At 40.8% G+C, this 21,758-nt stretch overlaps 1 protein-coding gene across 1 annotated transcript in view; it reads left to right on the top strand.

Annotated features, from left to right (window-relative positions):
* The window catches only part of LOC135564295 (zinc finger protein ZFPM2-like), a 301,401-nt gene that overhangs the window by 98,396 nt on the left and 181,247 nt on the right, over window positions 1–21,758 (top strand). Inside the window, 1 exon segment of the mRNA XM_065008784.1 lies at window positions 2,553–2,708. Coding sequence (XP_064864856.1) covers window positions 2,553–2,708 — 156 coding nt within the window.

Raw genomic sequence — 21,758 nt, 5'->3', positions numbered from 1 at the left:
ATGTCGTATGTTTTACCCCCTACGCCACTTTCCATCAGTTTGTATAGCAGACTCTCATGCCAAATTGAGTCGAAGGCTTTTTTGAAATCAACAAAGCATGAGAAGACTTTGCCTTTGTTTTGGTTTGTTTGGTTGTCAATTAGGGTGTGCAGGGTGAATACATGGTCTGTTGTACGGTAATTTGGTAAAAAGCCAATTTGACATTTGCTCAGTACATTGTTTTCATTGAGGAAATGTACGAGTCTGCTGTTAATGATAGTGCAGAGGATTTTCCCAAGGTTACTGTTGATGCATATTCCACGGTAGTTATTGGGGTCAAATTTGTCTCCACTTTTGTGGATTGGGTGATCAGTCCTTGGTTCCAAATATGGGGGAAGATGCCAGAGCTAAGGATGATGTTAAAGAGTTTTAGTATAGCCAATTGGAATTTGTTGTCTGTATAGTTGATCATTTCATTAAGGATACCATCAGCACCACAGGCCTTTTTGTGTTGGAGGGTTTTTATTTTGTCCTGTAACTCGTTCAAGGTAATTGGAGAATCCAGTGGGTTCTGGTAGTCTTTAATAGTTGATTCTAAGATTTGTATTTGATCATGTATATGTTTTTGCTCTTTATTCTTTGTTATAGATCCACAAAGATTGGAGAAGTGGTTTACCCATACATCTCCATTTTGGATAGATAATTCTTCGTGGTGTTGTTTGTTTAGTGTTTTCCAATTTTCCCAGAAGTGGTTAGAGTCTATGGATTCTTCAATTACATTGAGCTGATTTCTGACGCGCTGTTCCTTCTTTTTCCGTAGTGTATTTCTGTATTGTTTTAGTGATTCACCATATTCAAGGCGTAGACTCAGATTTTCCGGGTCTCTATGTTTTTGGTTGGACAGATTTCTCAATATCTTTCTTAGATTTTTGCATTCTTCATCAAACCATTTGTCATTGTTGTTCATTTTCTTCGGTTTTCTATTTGAGATTTTTAGATTTGATAGGGAAGCTCTCTCTCTCTCTCTCTCTCTCTCTCTCTCTCTCTCTGTCTCTCTCTGTCTCTGTCTCTGTCTCTCTCTGTCTCTGTCTCTCTCTCTCTCTCTCTCTCTCTGTCTCTCTCTCTATCTCTCTATCTCTCTCTCTCTCTGTCTCTGTCTCTCTCTCTCTCTCTCTCTCTCTCTTTCTGTCTCTCTCTCTCTATCTCTCTATCTCTCTCTCTCTCTCTGTCTCTCTCTCTCTCTCTCTCTCTCTCTCTCTCGCTCTCTGTGTCTCTCTGTGTGTCTATTAGAGATGTGTGTGCTAATTCGTTTCATGTCCAGGGCTCCTGCAGATGTAGCCTGCTACAAAGGAGTCATTTAGAAACCTAATGAAAAGAGCAAGCAGTTTGTGGAGATCAGGGGGTCTTTTATGAAGCTCCGCGCGGGAAGAAAGGGAAACAGGAGAGGCACACCAGTTTTTTTAAACCAAATTATTGCTTTATTAAAAGCTGTGGGGATCTAGTCCCTGCTACAATGGCACAAACACATAGGAAGGTGCTGAAAGGATATCAGGGTAGTGTACGTATGTAGCTTTCTGTCTGTCAGAGACTCCAATATGGCACCTGATAGAGAGGCTGCAGTGAAGCTCAAGTGTGACAGACTGAAAGAGATGAACGTTTGTATCTACCAGCCGCTGACAACGCCACGTTTGATATTATTATTCATTCTCAGTTTAAGGGGAGAGAAAAAAAGTTAGGAGAATGATGCAGGTTTCAGCGGGACTGGCAAGAGTGTATTTTTCAAATGCAAACTAACCTTAAAGTTGATCAATTCAGTCATTTTTTGCTATGCTAATTTCCTGGGGACATTAGAGATATTTTGGGGGGAGGAGGAGAGGTGTGTAAGATGCATTATTTTTAATAATATTCAGATGCAGGGCGAAATGTTTTCTGAACTAATACAAATCAGGCTGCTGTACTGTAATTCCATCAGCACCAATTTATTGAAGCAAAATGGTAATATGCAAATACCAGAAGAGATGTACAGCTACAAGCCAAAACTCTGAAATCATTTAGATTTAAAGAAATATTATTGCACACAGAGGGAGAAAATTAATCACACAGAAAAATGTCTCCTTTACGATTGCTCTGGTGTATTACCTGGGGGCAGGAATTGTAAATGGGAAATCAACATTGTACCTTCTGATAAGGCTAACAAATTAATACAAGTATTTTCTTCAGACCTCCCATGCTGATGCTCGAGTGAAAGTCACAGAGGAACTTTTATTCTTTCTCTCTCTCAGAGGGTCGGTTCAGTCGGTACCTGTAATTTATTTTACAAGTCAGGTTGCTTTCAGGTGCATAACATCCACAATGCACTTCTTCAATGCCTAGTTTAGATGGAGTAGTTATGTGTTTAATTGGCAAAGAACATTCAGTTTTGTCAAATTTTGTCTTATACAGTATTTCTAAACAGTATATATCAAATAACTCTGTGTGTGTGTGTGTGTGTGTGTGTGTGTGTGTGTGTGTGTGTGTGTGTGTGTGTGTTTGTGTGTGTTTGTGTGTGTGTGTGTGCATGCCCGTGTGTCCAGGTCCCCTAGAGGATGGCGCCCTGGGGGAAGAGGAGGAGTGTGTGTCGGAGGAGAACGAACTCATGGCCAAAGATGAGTTCTCCACAGAGGATTTCTCAGCAGAGTTTGAGTCAGAGAACATGAGCTGTGAGGACATTGAGTATTACTGCAACAAAGGTGACCTGCATTCTCATAGTTCTTTTAATAATACCCACATGGCAGTCATAGACACTCAAATAAATGGGTTCCACATTTCAATAATTGTAGTATTTACAGGATATATACTGGACTATTAAGATGGTAGTTAGAGCAGTAGTGGTTGAGAACCCTTCAGTGGTCGTCTGTAGACCAAAATGGTTTGACTCCCCTTTCACGTGACTGGTAAGATTTTCCAACTCTTTGAACAGCATGGTACACAGAACCTAACCTGGACACAGTCAGGGCAATCTGACAGGACATTTAACAATGTGGGAAATGATGCTGTATCTCTGTGTTCTGGGTTGAATCTTTTATTTATGATTCACAGAATGTACCTAAGAGCAGCGGATTGATTTAGATGTCACCCACAACACTGCTTCTCTCTCTCTCTCTCCCTTCTCTCTCCTCTCTCTATCTCTCTCTCTCCCTTCTCTCTCTCTCTCTCTCTCCCTTCTCTCTCTCTCCCTCTCTCTCTCTTCTCTCTCTCCCTTCTCTCTCTCTCCCTTCTCTCTCTCTCCCTTCTCTCTCTCTCTCTCGCTCTCTCCCTTCTCTCTCTCTCTTCTCTCTCTCTCTCTCTCTCTCTCTCCCTTCTCTCTCTCTCTTCTCTCTCTCTCTCTCTCTCTCCCTTCTCTCTCTCTCTCTCTCTCTCTCTCTTCCTTCTCTCTCTCTTCCTTCTCTCTCTTCCTTCTCTCTCTATCTCTCTCTCTCCCTTCTCTCTCCTCTCTCTATCTCTCTCTCTCCCTTCTCTCTCTCTCTCTCTCTCTCCCTTCTCTCTCTCTCCCTCTCTCTCTCTTCTCTCTCTTCTCTCTCTCCCTTCTCTCTCTCTCCCTTCTCTCTCTCTCCCTTCTTCTCTCTCTCTCCCTTCTCTCTCTCTCTCTCTCTCTCCCTCTCTCTCTCTCTTCTCTCTCTCTCTCTCTCTCTCTCTCTCTCTCTCCCTTCTCTCTCTCTCTCCCTTCTCTCTCTCTCTCTCTCTCCCCCTTCTCTCTCTCTCTCTCTCTCTCTCTTCCTTCTCTCTCTCTTCCTTCTCTCTCTTCCTTTCTCTCTCTCTCTCTCCTTTCTCTCTCTCTCCCTTGTCTCTCTCTCTCTCTCTCTCCCTTGTATCTCTCTCTCTCTCTTGTCTCTCTCTCTCTCTCCCTTGTCTATCTCTCTCTCTCTCTCTCTCCCTTGTCTCTCTCTCTCCCTTCTCTCTCTCTTTCCCTTGTCTCTCTCTCTCTCCCTTCTCTCTCTCTTTCTCCCTTGTCTCTATCTCCCTTCTCTCTCTCTCTCTCCCTTGTCTCTCTCTCTCTCTCTCGCTTCTCTCTCTCCCTTCTCTGTCTCTCTCTCCCTTCTCTCTCTCTCTCTCTCTCTCCCTTGTGTCTCTCTCTCTCCCATGTATCTCTCTCTGTCTCTCCCATGTCACTCTCTCCCTCTATGTATATCTGTCTCTGTCTCTGTCTCTGTCTCTGTCTCTCTCCATCTATGTATATCTGTCTCTGTCTCTCCCTCTATGTATCTCTGTCTCTGTCTCTCTCCCTCTATTTATCTCTGTCTCTGTCTCTCTCCCTCTATTTATCTCTGTCTCTGTCTCTCTCCTATGTATATCTGTCTCTGTCTCTCTCCCTCTATGTATATCTGTCTCTGTCTCTCTCCCTCTATGTATCTCTGTCTCTCCCTCTATGTATCTCTGTCTCTGTCTCTCTCCCTCTATGTATATCTGTCTCTGTCTCTCTCCCTCTATGTATATCTGTCTCTGTCTCTCTCCATCTATGTTTATCTGTCTCTGTCTCTGTCCCTCTATGTATATCTGTCTCTGTCTCTCTCCCTCTATGTATATCTGTCTCTCCCTCTATGTATATCTGTCTCTGTCTCTCTCCCTCTATGTTTATCTGTCTCTGTCTCTCTCCCTCTATGTATATCTGTCTCTGTCTCTCTCCCTCTCTGTATATCTGTCTCTGTCTCTCTCCCTCTATGTTTATCTGTCTCTGTCTCTCTCCTTCTATGTATATCTGTCTCTGTCTCTCTCCCTCTATGTATATCTGTCTCTGTCTCTGTCTCTGTCTCTGTCTCTCTCCATCTATGTATATCTGTCTCTGTCTCTCCCTCTATGTATCTCTGTCTCTGTCTCTCTCCCTCTATTTATCTCTGTCTCTGTCTCTCTCCCTCTATTTATCTCTGTCTCTGTCTCTCTCCTATGTATATCTGTCTCTGTCTCTCTCCCTCTATGTATATCTGTCTCTGTCTCTCTCCCTCTATGTATCTCTGTCTCTACCTCTATGTATCTCTGTCTCTGTCTCTCTCCCTCTATGTATATCTGTCTCTGTCTCTCTCCCTCTATGTATATCTGTCTCTGTCTCTCTCCATCTATGTTTATCTGTCTCTGTCTCTGTCCCTCTATGTATATCTGTCTCTGTCTCTCTCCCTCTATGTATATCTGTCTCTCCCTCTATGTATATCTGTCTCTGTCTCTCTCCCTCTATCTTTATCTGTCTCTGTCTCTCTCCCTCTATGTATATCTGTCTCTGTCTCTCTCCCTCTCTGTATATCTGTCTCTGTCTCTCTCCCTCTATGTTTATCTGTCTCTGTCTCTCTCCTTCTATGTATATCTGTCTCTGTCTCTCTCCCTCTATGTATATCTGTCATTGTCTCTCTCCCTCTATGTATATCTGTCTCTGTCTCTCTCCCTCTATGTATATCTGTCTCTGTCTCTCTCCCTCTATGTATATCTGTCTCTGTCTCTCTCCCTCTATGTATATATGTCTCTGTCTCTCCCTCTATGTATATCTCTCTCTCCATCTATGTATATCTGTCTCTGTCTCTCTCCCTCTATGTATATCTGTCTCTGTCTCTCTCCCTCTATGTATATCTGTCTCTCTCCCTCTATGTATATCTGTCTCTGTCTCTCTCCCTCTATGTATATCTGTCTCTCTCCCTCTATGTATATATGTCTCTGTCTCTCCCTCTATGTATATCTGTCTCTCCCTCTATGTATATCTGTCTCTCCCTCTATGTATATCTGTCTCTCCCTCTATGTATATCTGTCTCTCCCTCTATGTATATCTGTCTCCCCCTCTATGTATATCTGTCTCTGTCTCTCCCTCTATGTATATCTGTCTCTCCCTCTATGTATATCTGTCTCTGTCTCTCTCCCTCTATGTATATCTGTCTCTATGTATATCTGTCTCTCCCTCTATGTATATCTGTCTCTGTCTCTCTCCCTCTATGTATATCTGTCTCTATGTATATCTGTCTCTCCCTCTATGTATATCTGTCTCTATGTATATCTGTCTCTCCCTCTATCCTTAGAAAGCATGAGCTCTTGAGTTGGGAAAATCTTGTGCAATACACCGACACATGTCTTGTATTCAAGATCCTTAATGGCCTGGCTCCCCCTCCACTCAATATTTTTGTTAAACAGAAAACCCAGACATATGGCAGCAGATCCACAAGGTCTGCCATGAGAGGTGACTGTATAGTTCCCCTAAGGAAAAGCACCTTTAGTAAATCTGCATTCTCTGTGAGAGCTTCCCATGTCTGGAATACACTGCCATCAGACACACATAACTGCACCACATATCACACTTTCACAAAATGCTTGAAGACCTGGCTGAAGGTCAATCAGATTTGTGAACATGGTCCCTAGCTGTGTGTTGCCGCTTTCCATGTTGTCTGTTGTCTGTAGCTTGTGAGGTGTGGAAACACTTTGTTGCTTTTATGAATTTTGTCTTGCTGCTTTTTGTTCTATGTTGCTCTGCCTGTATGCTATGTCTTGCTTGTCCTATGTTGCTATGTCTTGCTTGTTCTATGGTGCTATTGTCTATATTGTAATTGTTTTTAATAACCTGCCCAGGGACTGCGGTTGAAAATTAGCCGGCTGGCTAAAACCGGCACTTTTACTGAAACGTTGATTAATGTGCACTGTCCCTGTAAAAAAAAAATGAAAAAAAAAAATATATATGTATATATGTCTCTCCCTCTATGTATATCTCTCTCTCCCTCTATGTATATCTGTCTCTCCCTCTATGTATATCTGTCTCTCCCTCTATGTATATCTGTCTCTCCCTCTATGTATATATGTCTCTCCCTCTATGTATATCTGTCTCTCCCTCTATGTATATCTGTCTCTCCCTCTATGTATATATGTCTCTCCCTCTATGTATATCTGTCTCTCCCTCTATGTATATCTGTCTCTCCCTCTATGTATATCTGTCTCTCCCTCTATGTATATCTGTCTCTCCCTCTATGTATATCTGTCTCTCCCTCTATGTATATCTGTCTCTCCCTCTATGTATATCTGTCTCTCCCTCTATGTATATCTGTCTCTCCCTCTATGTATATATGTCTCTCCCTCTATGTATATCTGTCTCTCCCTCTATGTATATATGTCTCTCCCTCTATGTATATCTGTCTCTCCCTCTATGTATATCTGTCTCTGTCTCTCTCCCTCTATGTATATCTGTCTCTCCCTCTATGTATATCTGTCTCTCCCTCTATGTATATCTGTCTCTCCCTCTATGTATATCTGTGTCTCTCCCTCTATGTATATCTGTCTCTGTCTCTCTCCCTCTATGTATATCTGTCTCTCCCTCTATGTATATCTGTCTCTCCCTCTATGTATATCTGTGTCTCTCCCTCTATGTATATCTGTCTCTGTCTCTCCCTCTATGTATATCTGTCTCTGTCTCTCCCTCTATGTATATCTGTCTCTGTCTCTCTCCCTCTATGTATATCTGTCTCTCCCTCTATGTATATCTGTCTCCCCCTCTATGTATATATGTCTCTCCCTCTATGTATATCTGTCTCTCCCTCTATGTATATCTGTCTCTCCCTCTATGTATATATGTCTCTCCCTCTATGTATATCTGTCTCTCCCTCTATGTATATATGTCTCTCCCTCTATGTATATCTGTCTCTCCCTCTATGTATATCTGTCTCTCCCTCTATGTATATCTGTCTCTCCCTCTATGTATATCTCTCTATCCCTCTATGTATATATGTCTCTCCTTCTATGTATATCTGTGTCTGTCTCTCTCCCTCTATGTATATCTGTCTCTGTCTCTCTCCTTCTATGTATATCTGTGTCTGTCTCTCTCCTTCTATGTATATCTGTGTCTGTCTCTCCCTCTATGTATATCTGTCTCTGTCTCTCCCCCTCTATGTATATATGTCTCTGTCTCTCCCTCTATGTATATATGTCTCTCCCTCTATGTATATCTGTCTCTCCCTCTATGTATATATGTCTCTCCCTCTATGTATATCTGTCTCTCCCTCTATGTATATCTGTCTCTCCCTCTATGTATATCTGTCTCTCCCTCTATGTATGTCTGTCTCTCCCTCTATGTATATCTGTCTCTCCCTCTATGTATGTATCTCTCTCCCTCTATGTATATCTGTGTCTGTCTCTCTCCTTCTATGTATATCTGTCTCTGTCTCTCCCCCTCTATGTATATCTGTCTCTCCCTCTATGTGTCTCTGTCTCTCTCCCTCTATGTATATCTGTGTCTGTCTCTCTCCTTCTATGTATATCTGTCTCTCCCCCTCTATGTATATCTGTCTCTCCCTCTATGTATGTCTGTCTCTTCCTCTATGTATATCTGTCTCTCCCTCTATGTATGTATCTCTCTCCCTCTATGTATATCTGTCTCTGTCTCTCTCCTTCTATGTATATATGTCTCTGTCTCTCTCCCTCTATGTATTTCTGTCTCTCCCTCTATTATATATGTCTCTGTCTCTCCCCCTCTATGTGTATCTGTCTCTGTCTCTGTCTCTCTCCCTCTATGTATATCTGTCTCTGTCTCTCTCCCTCTATGTATCTCTGTCTCTGTCTCTCTCCCTCTATGTATCTCTGTCTCTGTCTCTCCCTCTATGTATATATGTCTCTCCATCTATGTATATCTCTCTCTCCCTCTATGTATATATGTCTCTCCATCTATGTATATCTGTCTCTGTCTCTCTCCCTCTATGTATATATGTCTCTCCATCTATGTATATCTGTCTCTGTCTCTCTCCCTCTATGTATATATGTCTCTCCATCTATGTATATCTGTCTCTCCCTCTATGTATATCTGTCTCTCCCTCTATGTATATCTGTCTCTCCCTCTATGTATATCTGTCTCTCCCTCTATGTATATATGTCTCTCCATCTATGTATATCTGTCTCTCCCTCTATGTATATCTGTCTCTCCCTCTATGTATATCTGTCTCTCCCTCTATGTATATCTGTCTCTCCCTCTATGTATATCTGTCTCTCCCTCTATGTATATCTGTCTCTCCCTCTATGTATATCTGTCTCTCCCTCTATGTATATCTGTCTCTCCCTCTATGTATATCTGTCTCTCCCTCTATGTATATCTGTCTCTCCCTCTATGTATATCTGTCTCTCCTCTATGTATATCTGTCTCTCTCCCTCTATGTATATCTGTCTCTCCTCTATGTATATATGTCTCTCCATCTATGTATATCTGTCTCCCTCTATGTATATCTGTCTCTCCCTCTATGTATATCTGTCTCTCCGTCTATGTATATCTGTCTCTCTCCTCTATGTATATCTGTCTCTCCCTCTATGTATATATGTCTCTCCCTCTATGTATATATGTCTCTCCCTCTATGTATATCTGTCTCTCCCTCTATGTATATATGTCTCTCCCTCTATGTATATATGTCTCTCCCTCTATGTATATATGTCTCTCCCTCTATGTATATCTCTCTCCCTCTATGTATATATGTCTCTCCATCTATGTATATCTGTCTCTCCCTCTATGTATATATGTCTCTCCACTATGTATATCTGTCTCTCCCTCTATGTATACATGTCTCTCCATCTATGTATATCTGTCTCTGTCTCTACCCTCTCCCTCTATGTATATCTGTCTCTGTCTCTCCCTCTATGTATCTCTGTCTCTGTCTCTCTCCCTCTATGTATATCTGTCTCTCCCTCTATGTATATCTGTCTCTCCCTCTATGTATATCTGTCTCTGTCTCTATGTATATCTGTCTCTCCCTCTATGTATATCTGTCTCTGTCTCTATGTATATCTGTCTCTCCCTCTATGTATATCTGTCTCTCCCTCTATGTATATCTGTCTCTGTCTCTATGTATATCTGTCTCTCCCTCTATGTATATCTGTCTCTGTCTCTATGTATATCTGTCTCTCCCTCTATGTATATCTGTCTCTCCCTCTATGTATATCTGTCTCTGTCTCTATGTATATCTGTCTCTGTCTCTATGTATATCTGTCTCTGTCTCTCCCTCTATGTATATCTGTCTCTCCCTCTATGTATATCTGTCTCTGTCTCTCCCTCTATGTATATCTGTCTCTGTCTCTATGTATATCTGTCTCTGTCTCTCCCTCTATGTATATCTGTCTCTCCTTCTATGTATATCTGTCTCTGTCTCTCCCCCTCTATGTATATATGTCTCTGTCTCTATGTATATCTGTCTCTCCCTCTATGTATATCTGTCTCTCCCTCTATGTATATCTGTCTCTGTCTCTCCCTCTATGTATATCTGTCTCTCCCTCTATGTATATCTGTCTCTGTCTCTATGTATATCTGTCTCTGTCTCTCCCTCTATGTATATCTGTCTCTCCTTCTATGTATATCTGTCTCTGTCTCTCCCTCTATGTATATCTGTCTCTCCCTCTATGTATATCTGTCTCTGTCTCTATGTATATCTGTCTCTGTCTCTCCCTCTATGTATATCTGTCTCTCCCTCTATGTATATCTGTCTCTGTCTCTATGTATATCTGTCTCTCCCTCTATGTATATCTGTCTCTCCCTCTATGTATATCTGTCTCTGTCTCTATGTATATCTGTCTCTCCCTCTATGTATATCTGTCTCTCCCTCTATGTATATCTGTCTCTCCCTCTATGTATATCTGTCTCTGTCTCTATGTATATCTGTCTCTGTCTCTCCCTCTATGTATATCTGTCTCTCCCTCTATGTATATCTGTCTCTGTCTCTATGTATATCTGTCTCTGTCTCTCCCTCTATGTATATCTGTCTCTCCCTCTATGTATATCTGTCTCTGTCTCTATGTATATCTGTCTCTGTCTCTATGTATATCTGTCTCTGTCTCTCCCTCTATGTATATCTGTCTCTCCTTCTATGTATATCTGTCTCTGTCTCTCCCCCTCTATGTATATATGTCTCTGTCTCTATGTATATCTGTCTCTCCCTCTATGTATATCTGTCTCTCCCTCTATGTATATCTGTCTCTGTCTCTCCCTCTATGTATATCTGTCTCTCCCTCTATGTATATCTGTCTCTGTCTCTATGTATATCTGTCTCTGTCTCTCCCTCTATGTATATCTGTCTCTCCTTCTATGTATATCTGTCTCTGTCTCTCCCTCTATGTATATCTGTCTCTCCCTCTATGTATATCTGTCTCTCCATCTATGTATATCTGTCTCTCCCTCTATGTATATCTGTCTCTCCCTCTATGTATATCTGTCTCTCCCTCTATGTATATCTGTCTCTCCCTCTATGTATATATGTCTCTCCATCTATGTATATCTGTCTCTCCCTCTATGTATATCTGTCTCTCCCTCTATGTATATCTGTCTCTCCTCTATGTATATCTGTCTCTCCCTCTATGTATATCTGTCTCTCCCCTCTATGTATATCTGTCTCTCCCTCTATGTATATCTGTCTCTCCCTCTATGTATATCTGTCTCTCCCTCTATGTATATCTCTCTCTCCCTCTATGTATATCTGTCTCTCCCTCTATGTATATCTGTCTCTCCCTCTATGTATATCTGTCTCTCCCTCTATGTATATATGTCTCTCCATCTATGTATATCTGTCTCTCCCTCTATGTATATCTGTCTCTCCCTCTATGTATATCTGTCTCTCCGTCTATGTATATCTGTCTCTCCCTCTATGTATATCTGTCTCTCCCTCTATGTATATATGTCTCTCCCTCTATGTATATATGTCTCTCCCTCTATGTATATCTGTCTCTCCCTCTATGTATATATGTCTCTCCCTCTATGTATATATGTCTCTCCCTCTATGTATATATGTCTCTCCCTCTATGTATATCTCTCTCTCCCTCTATGTATATATGTCTCTCCATCTATGTATATCTGTCTCTCCCTCTATGTATATATGTCTCTCCATCTATGTATATCTGTCTCTCTCCCTCTATGTATACATGTCTCTCCATCTATGTATATCTGTCTCTGTCTCTATCCCTCTATGTATATCTGTCTCTGTCTCTCCCTCTATGTATCTCTGTCTCTGTCTCTCTCCCTCTATGTATATCTGTCTCTCCCTCTATGTATATCTGTCTCTCCCTCTATTTATATCTGTCTCTGTCTCTATGTATATCTGTCTCTCCCTCTATGTATATCTGTCTCTGTCTCTATGTATATCTGTCTCTCCCTCTATGTATATCTGTCTCTCCCTCTATGTATATCTGTCTCTGTCTCTATGTATATCTGTCTCTCCCTCTATGTATATCTGTCTCTGTCTCTATGTATATCTGTCTCTCCCTCTATGTATATCTGTCTCTCCCTCTATGTATATCTGTCTCTCCCTCTATGTATATCTGTCTCTGTCTCTATGTATATCTGTCTCTGTCTCTCCCTCTATGTATATCTGTCTCTCCCTCTATGTATATCTGTCTCTGTCTCTATGTATATCTGTCTCTGTCTCTATGTATATCTGTCTCTGTCTCTCCCTCTATGTATATCTGTCTCTCCTTCTATGTATATCTGTCTCTGTCTCTCCCCCTCTATGTATATATGTCTCTGTCTCTATGTATATCTGTCTCTCCCTCTATGTATATCTGTCTCTCCCTCTATGTATATCTGTCTCTGTCTCTCCCTCTATGTATATCTGTCTCTCCCTCTATGTATATCTGTCTCTGTCTCTATGTATATCTGTCTCTGTCTCTCCCTCTATGTATATCTGTCTCTCCTTCTATGTATATCTGTCTCTGTCTCTCCCTCTATGTATATCTGTCTCTCCCTCTATGTATATCTGTCTCTGTCTCTATGTATATCTGTCTCTGTCTCTCCCTCTATGTATATCTGTCTCTCCCTCTATGTATATCTGTCTCTGTCTCTATGTATATCTGTCTCTCCCTCTATGTATATCTGTCTCTCCCTCTATGTATATCTGTCTCTGTCTCTATGTATATCTGTCTCTCCCTCTATGTATATCTGTCTCTCCCTCTATGTATATCTGTCTCTCCCTCTATGTATATCTGTCTCTGTCTCTATGTATATCTGTCTCTGTCTCTCCCTCTATGTATATCTGTCTCTCCCTCTATGTATATCTGTCTCTGTCTCTATGTATATCTGTCTCTGTCTCTCCTCTATGTATATCTGTCTCTCCCCTCTATGTATATCTGTCTCTGTCTCTATGTATATCTGTCTCTGTCTCTATGTATATCTGTCTCTGTCTCTCCCTCTATGTATATCTGTCTCTCCTTCTATGTATATCTGTCTCTGTCTCTCCCCTCTATGTATATATGTCTCTGTCTCTATGTATATCTGTCTCTCCTCTATGTATATCTGTCTCTCCCTCTATGTATATCTGTCTCTGTCTCTCCCTCTATGTATATCTGTCTCTCCCTCTATGTATATCTGTCTCTGTCTCTATGTATATCTGTCTCTGTCTCTCCCTCTATGTATATCTGTCTCTCCTTCTATGTATATCTGTCTCTGTCTCTCCCTCTATGTATATCTGTCTCTCCCTCTATGTATATCTGTCTCTGTCTCTATGTATATCTGTCTCTGTCTCTCCCTCTATGTATATCTGTCTCTCCCTCTATGTATATCTGTCTCTGTCTCTATGTATATATGTCTCTGTCTCTCCCCCTCTATGTATATCTGTCTCTCCCTCTATGTGTCTCTGTCTCTCTCCCTCTATGTATTTCTGTCTCTCCCTCTATTATATATGTCTCTGTCTCTCCCCCTCTATGTGTATCTGTCTCTGTCTCTCTCCCTCTATGTATATCTGTCTCTGTCTCTCTCCCTCTATGTATCTCTGTCTCTCTCCCTCTATGTATCTCTGTCTCTGTCTCTCCCTCTATGTATATATGTCTCTCCATCTATGTATATCTCTCTCTCCCTCTATGTATATATGTCTCTCCATCTATGTATATCTGTCTCTGTCTCTCTCCATCTATGTATATCTGTCTCTCCATCTATGTATATCTGTCTCTATGTATATCTCTCCTCTATGTATATCTCTCTCCCTCTATGTATATCTCCATCTATGTATATCTGTCTCTCCCTCTATGTATATCTGTCTCTCCCTCTATGTATATCTGTCTCTCCCTCTATGTATATCTGTCTATGTATATCTGTCTCCTCTATGTATATCTGTCTATGTATATCTCCCTCTATGTATATCTGTCTCTCCCTCTATGTATATCTGTCTCTCCCTCTATGTATGTATATCTGTCTCTCCCTCTATGTATATCTGTCTCTCCTCTATGTATATCTGTCTCTCCCTCTATGTATATCTGTCTCTCCTCTATGTATATCTGTCTCTCCCTCTATGTATATCTGTCTCTCCCTCTATGTATATCTGTCTCTCCCTCTATGTATATGTCTGTCTCCCTCTATGTATATCTGTCTCTCCCTCTATGTATATCTGTCTCTCCCTCTATGTATATCTGTCTCTCCCTCTATGTATATCTGTCTCTCCCTCTATGTATATATGTCTCCCTCTATGTATATATGTCTCTCCATCTATATATGTCTCTCCTCTATGTATATATGTCTCTCCCTCTATGTCTCTCCCTCTATGTATATCTGTCTCTCCCTCTATGTATATCTGTCTCTCCCTCTATGTATATCTGTCTCTCCCTCTATGTATATATGTCTCTCCCTCTATGTATATATGTCTCTCTCTCTATGTATATATGTCTCTCCCTCTATGTATATATGTCTCTCTCTATGTATATATGTCTCCCTCTATGTATATATGTCTCTCTCCCTCTATGTATATCTGTCTCCTCTATGTATATCTGTCTCTCCCTCTATGTATATATGTCTCTCCTCTATGTATATATCTCTCTCCCTCTATGTATATATGTCTCTCCCTCTATGTATATCTCTCTCTCCCTCTCTCTCCCTCTATGTATATATGTCTCTCCATCTATGTATATCTGTCTCTCCCTCTATGTATATATGTCTCTCCATCTATGTATATCTGTCTCTCTCCCTCTATGTATATATGTCTCTCCATCTATGTATATCTGTCTCTGTCTCTATCCCTCTATGTATATCTGTCTCTGTCTCTCCCTCTATGTATCTCTGTCTCTGCCTCTCTCCCTCTATTTATCTCTGTCTCTGTCTCTCTCCCTCTATGTATATCTGTCTCTCCCTCTATGTATATCTGTCTCTGTCTCTATGTATATCTGTCTCTCCCTCTATGTATATCTGTCTCTCCCTCTGTATATCTGTCTCTGTCTCTATGTATATCTGTCTCTCCCTCTATGTATATCTGTCTCTCCCTCTATGTATATCTGTCTCTCCCTCTATGTATATCTGTCTCTGTCTCTATGTATATCTGTCTCTGTCTCTCCCTCTATGTATATCTGTCTCTCCCTCTATGTATATCTGTCTCTGTCTCTATGTATATCTGTCTCTGTCTCTATGTATATCTGTCTCTGTCTCTCCCTCTATGTATATCTGTCTCTCCTTCTATGTATATCTGTCTCTGTCTCTCCCCCTCTATGTATATATGTCTCTGTCTCTATGTATATCTGTCTCTCCTCTATGTATATCTGTCTCTCCCTCTATGTATATCTGTCTCTGTCTCTCCCTCTATGTATATCTGTCTCTCCTCTATGTATATCTGTCTCTGTCTCTATGTATATCTGTCTCTGTCTCTCCCTCTATGTATATCTGTCTCTCCTTCTATGTATATCTGTCTCTGTCTCTCCCTCTATGTATATCTGTCTCTCCCTCTATGTATATCTGTCTCTGTCTCTATGTATATCTGTCTCTGTCTCTCCCTCTATGTATATCTGTCTCTCCCTCTATGTATATCTGTCTCTGTCTCTATGTATATCTGTCTCTCCCTCTATGTATATCTGTCTCTCCCTCTATGTATATCTGTCTCTGTCTCTATGTATATCTGTCTCTCCCTCTATGTATATCTGTCTCTCCCTCTATGTATATCTGTCTCTCCCTCTATGTATATCTGTCTCTGTCTCTATGTATATCTGTCTCTGTCTCTCCCTCTATGTATATCTGTCTCTCCCTCTATGTATATCTGTCTCTGTCTCTATGTATATCTGTCTCTGTCTCTATGTATATCTGTCTCTGTCTCTCCCTCTATGTATATCTGTCTCTCCTTCTATGTATATCTGTCTCTGTCTCTCCCCCTCTATGTATATATGTCTCTGTCTCTATGTATATCTGTCTCTCCCTCTATGTATATCTGTCTCTCCCTCTATGTATATCTGTCTCTGTCTCTCCCTCTATGTATATCTGTCTCTCCCTCTATGTATATCTGTCTCTGTCTCTATGTATATCTGTCTCTGTCTCTCCCTCTATGTATATCTGTCTCTCCTTCTATGTATATCTGTCTCTGTCTCTCCCTCTATGTATATCTGTCTCTCCCTCTATGTATATCTGTCTCTGTCTCTCCCTCTATGTATATCTGTCTCTCCCTCTATGTATATCTGTCTCTGTCTCTATGTATATCTGTCTCTGTCTCTCCCTCTATGTATATCTGTCTCTCCTCTATGTATATCTGTCTCTGTCTCTATGTATATCTGTCTCTGTCTCTCCTCTATGTATATCTGTCTCTCCTTCTATGTATATCTGTCTCTGTCTCTCCCCCTCTATGTATATATGTCTCTGTCTCTATGTATATATGTCTCTCCCTCTATGTATATCTGTCTCTGTCTCTATGTATATCTGTCTCTGTCTCTCCCTCTATGTATATCTGTCTCTCCCTCTATGTATATCTGTCTCTATGTATATCTGTCTCTGTCTCTATGTATATCTGTCTCTGTCTCTCCCTCTATGTATATCTGTCTCTCCTTCTATGTATATCTGTCTCTGTCTCTCCCCCTCTATGTATATATGTCTCTGTCTCTATGTATATCTGTCTCTCCCTCTATGTATATCTGTCTCTCCCTCTATGTATATCTGTCTCTGTCTCTCCCTCTATGTATATCTGTCTCTCCCTCTATGTATATCTGTCTCTGTCTCTATGTATATCTGTCTCTGTCTCTCCCTCTATGTATATCTGTCTCTCCTTCTATGTATATCTGTCTCTGTCTCTCCCTCTATGTATATCTGTCTCTCCCTCTATGTATATCTGTCTCTGTCTCTATGTATATCTGTCTCTGTCTCTCCCTCTATGTATATCTGTCTCTCCCTCTATGTATATCTGTCTCTGTCTCTATGTATATCTGTCTCTGTCTCTCCCTCTATGTATATCTGTCTCTCCTTCTATGTATATCTGTCTCTGTCTCTCCCCCTCTATGTATATATGTCTCTGTCTCTATGTATATCTGTCTCTCCCTCTATGTATATCTGTCTCTCCCTCTATGTATATCTGTCTCTGTCTCTCCCTCTATGTATATCTGTCTCTCCCTCTATGTATATCTGTCTCTGTCTCTATGTATATCTGTCTCTGTCTCTCCCTCTATGTATATCTGTCTCTGTCTCTGTCTCTATGTATATCTGTCTCTGTCTCTCCCTCTATGTATATCTGTCTCTCCTTCTATGTATATCTGTCTCTGTCTCTCCCCCTCTATGTATATATGTCTCTGTCTCTATGTATATATGTCTCTCCCTCTATGTATATCTGTCTCTGTCTCTATGTATATCTGTCTCTGTCTCTCCCTCTATGTATATCTGTCTCTCCCTCTATGTATATCTGTCTCTATGTATATCTGTCTCTGTCTCTATGTATATCTGTCTCTGTCTCTCCCTCTATGTATATCTGTCTCTCCTTCTATGTATATCTGTCTCTGTCTCTCCCCCTCTATGTATATATGTCTCTGTCTCTATGTATATCTGTCTCTCCTCTATGTATATCTGTCTCTCCCTCTATGTATATCTGTCTCTGTCTCTCCCTCTATGTATATCTGTCTCTCCTCTATGTATATCTGTCTCTGTCTCTATGTATATCTGTCTCTGTCTCTCCCTCTATGTATATCTGTCTCTCCTTCTATGTATATCTGTCTCTGTCTCTCCCTCTATGTATATCTGTCTCTCCCTCTATGTATATCTGTCTCTGTCTCTATGTATATCTGTCTCTGTCTCTCCCTCTATGTATATCTGTCTCTCCCTCTATGTATATCTGTCTCTGTCTCTATGTATATCTGTCTCTGTCTCTCCCTCTATGTATATCTGTCTCTCCTTCTATGTATATCTGTCTCTGTCTCTCCCCCTCTATGTATATATGTCTCTGTCTCTATGTATATCTGTCTCTCCCTCTATGTATATCTGTCTCTGTCTCTATGTATATCTGTCTCTGTCTCTCCCTCTATGTATATCTGTCTCTCCCTCTATGTATATCTGTCTCTGTCTCTATGTATATATGTCTCTCCCTCTATGTATATCTGTCTCTCCCTCTATGTATATCTGTCTCTCCCTCTATGTATATATGTCTCTCCCTCTATGTATATATGTCTCTCCCTCTATGTATATATGTCTCTCCCTCTATGTATATCTGTCTCTCCATCTATGTATATATGTCTCTCCCTCTATGTATATATGTCTCTCCCTCTATGTATATATGTCTCTCCCTCTATGTATATCTGTCTCTCCCTCTATGTATATCTATCTCTCCCTCTATGTATATCTGTCTCTCCTTCTATGTATATCTGTGTATGTCTCTCTCCCTCTATGTATATCTGTCTCTGTCTCTCTCCTTCTATGTATATCTGTGTCTGTCTCTCTCCTTCTATGTATATCTGTCTCTGTCTCTCTCCCTCTATGTATATCTGTCTCTGTCTCTCCCCCTCTATGTATATATGTCTCTGTCTCTCCCTCTATGTATATCTGTGTCTGTCTCTCTCCTTCTATGTATATCTGTGTCTGTCTCTCCCTCTATGTATATCTGTCTCTGTCTCTCCCCCTCTATGTATATATGTCTCTCCCTCTATGTATATCTGTCTCTCCCTCTATGTATATCTGTCTCTGTCTCTCTCCCTCTATGTATATATGTCTCTGTCTCTCCCTCTATGTATATATGTCTCTCCCTCTATGTATATCTGTCTCTGTCTCTCTCCCTCTATGTATATATGTCTCTCCATCTATGTATATCTGTCTCTGTCTCTCTCCCTCTATGTATATATGTCTCTCCATCTATGTATATCTGTCTCTGTCTCTCTCCCTCTATGTATATATGTCTCTCCATCTATGTATATCTGTCTCTGTCTCTCTCCCTCTATGTATATATGTCTCTCCATCTATGTATATCTGTCTCTGTCTCTCTCCCTCTATGTATATATGTCTCTCCATCTATGTATATCTGTCTCTGTCTCTCTCCCTCTATGTATATATGTCTCTCCATCTATGTATATCTGTCTCTCCTTCTATGTATATCTGTGTCTGTCTCTCTCCCTCTATGTATATCTGTCTCTGTCTCTCCCTCTATGTATATCTGTCTCTCCTTCTATGTATATCTGTGTCTGTCTCTCTCCCTCTATGTATATCTGTCTCTGTCTCTCCCCCTCTATGTATATATGTCTCTGTCTCTCTCCTTCTATGTATATCTGTGTCTGTCTCTCTCCTTCTATGTATATCTGTGTCTGTCTCTCCCTCTATGTATATCTGTCTCTGTCTCTCCCCCTCTATGTATATCTGTCTCTCCCTCTATGTATATATGTCTCTCCCTCTATGTATATATGTCTCTCCCTCTATGTATATATGTCTCTCCCTCTATGTATATCTGTGTCTTTCTCTCTCCCTCTATGTATATCTGTCTCTGTCTCTCCCCCTCTATGTATATATGTCTCTCCCTCTATGTATATCTGTCTCTCCCTCTATGTATATATTTCTCTCCCTCTATGTATATATGTCTCTCCCTCTATGTATATATGTCTCTCCCTCTATGTATATCTGTCTCTCCCTCTGTGTATATATGTCTCTCTCCCTCTATGTATATCTGTCTCTCTCCCTCTATGTATATATGTCTCTCCCTCTAAGTATATATGTCTCTCCCTCTATGTATATATGTCTCTCCCTCTATGTATATCTGTCTCTCCCTCTATGTATATCTGTCTCTCCCTCTATGTATATCTGTCTCTGTCTCTCTATGTATATATGTCTCTCCCTCTATGTATATCTGTCTCTCCCTCTATGTATATCTGTCTCTCCCTCTATGTATATCTGTCTCTGTCTCTCTATGTATATATGTCTCTCCCTCTATGTATATCTGTCTCTCCCTCTATGTATATCTGTCTCTCCCTCTATGTATATCTGTCTCTCCCTCTATGTATATCTGTCTCTCTCCCTCTATGTATATCTGTCTCTCCCTCTATGTATATCTGTCTCTGTCTCTCCCTCTATGTATATCTGTCTCTCCCTCTATGTATATCTGTGTCTGTCTCTCTCCTTCTATGTATATATGTCTCTCCCTCTATGTATATCTGTCTCTCCCTCTATGTATATCTGTCTCTGTCTCTCCCTCTATGTATATCTGTCTCTGTCTCTCCCTCTATGTATATCTGTCTCTCCCTCTATGTATATCTGTCTCTCCCTCTATGTATATCTGTCTCTCCCTCTATGTATATCTGTGTCTGTCTCTCTCCTTCTATGTATATATGTCTCTCCCTGTATGTATATCTGTCTCTGTCTCTCTCCTTCTATGTATATATGTCTCTGTCTCTCCCCCTCTATGTATATCTGTCTCTCCCTCTATGTGTCTCTGTCTCTCTCCCTCTATGTATTTCTGTCTCTCCCTCTATTATATATGTCTCTGTCTCTCCCTCTATGTGTATCTGTCTCTGTCTCTGTCTCTCTCCCTCTATGTATATCTGTCTCTGTCTCTCTCCCTCTATGTATCTCTGTCTCTGTCTCTCTCCCTCTATGTATCTCTGTCTCTGTCTCTCCCTCTATGTATATATGTCTCTCCATCTATGTATATCTCTCTCTCCCTCTATGTATATATGTCTCTCCATCTATGTATATCTGTCTCTGTCTCTCTCCCTCTATGTATATCTGTCTCTCCCTCTATGTATATCTGTCTCTCCCTCTATGTATATCTGTCTCTCCCTCTATGTATATCTGTCTCTCCCTCTATGTATATATGTCTCTCCATCTATGTATATCTGTCTCTCCCTCTATGTATATCTCTCTCTCCCTCTATGTATATCTGTCTCTCCCTCTATGTATATATGTCTCTCTCCATCTATGTATATCTGTCTCTCCCTCTATGTATATCTCTCTCTCCCTCTATGTATATCTGTCTCTCCCTCTATGTATATATGTCTCTCCCTCTATGTATATCTCTCTCTCCCTCTATGTATATATGTCTCTCTCCATCTATGTATATCTGTCTCTGTCTCTATCCCTCTATGTATATCTGTCTCTGTCTCTCCCTCTATGTATCTCTGTCTCTGTCTCTCTCCCTCTATTTATCTCTGTCTCTGTCTCTCTCCCTCTATGTATATCTGTCTCTCCCTCTATGTATATCTGTCTCTGTCTCTCCCTCTATGTATATATGTCTCTCCCTCTATGTATATCTGTCTCTCCCTCTATGTATATATGTCTCTCCCTCTATGTATATATGTCTCTCCCTCTATGTATATCTGTCTCTCCCTCTATGTATATCTGTCTCCCCCTCTATGTATATCTGTCTCTCCCTCTATGTATATATGTCTCTCCCTCTATGTATATATGTCTCTCCCTCTATGTATATCTGTCTCTCCCTCTATGTATATCTGTCTCCCCTCTATGTATATCTGTCTCTGTCTCTATGTATATCTGTCTCTGTCTCTCCCTCTATGTATATCTGTCTCTGCTTCTATGTATATCTGTCTCTGTCTCTCCCCCTCTATGTATATATGTCTCTGTCTCTATGTATATCTGTCTCTCCCTCTATGTATATCTGTCTCTGTCTCTA

Source organism: Oncorhynchus nerka, linkage group LG3 (genome assembly GCF_034236695.1).
Source record: "Oncorhynchus nerka isolate Pitt River linkage group LG3, Oner_Uvic_2.0, whole genome shotgun sequence".
Classification (NCBI taxonomy): Eukaryota; Metazoa; Chordata; class Actinopteri; order Salmoniformes; family Salmonidae; genus Oncorhynchus; species Oncorhynchus nerka.
Note: the sequence above shows the minus strand (reverse complement) of the source record. Positions and strands in the feature narration are given on the sequence as shown.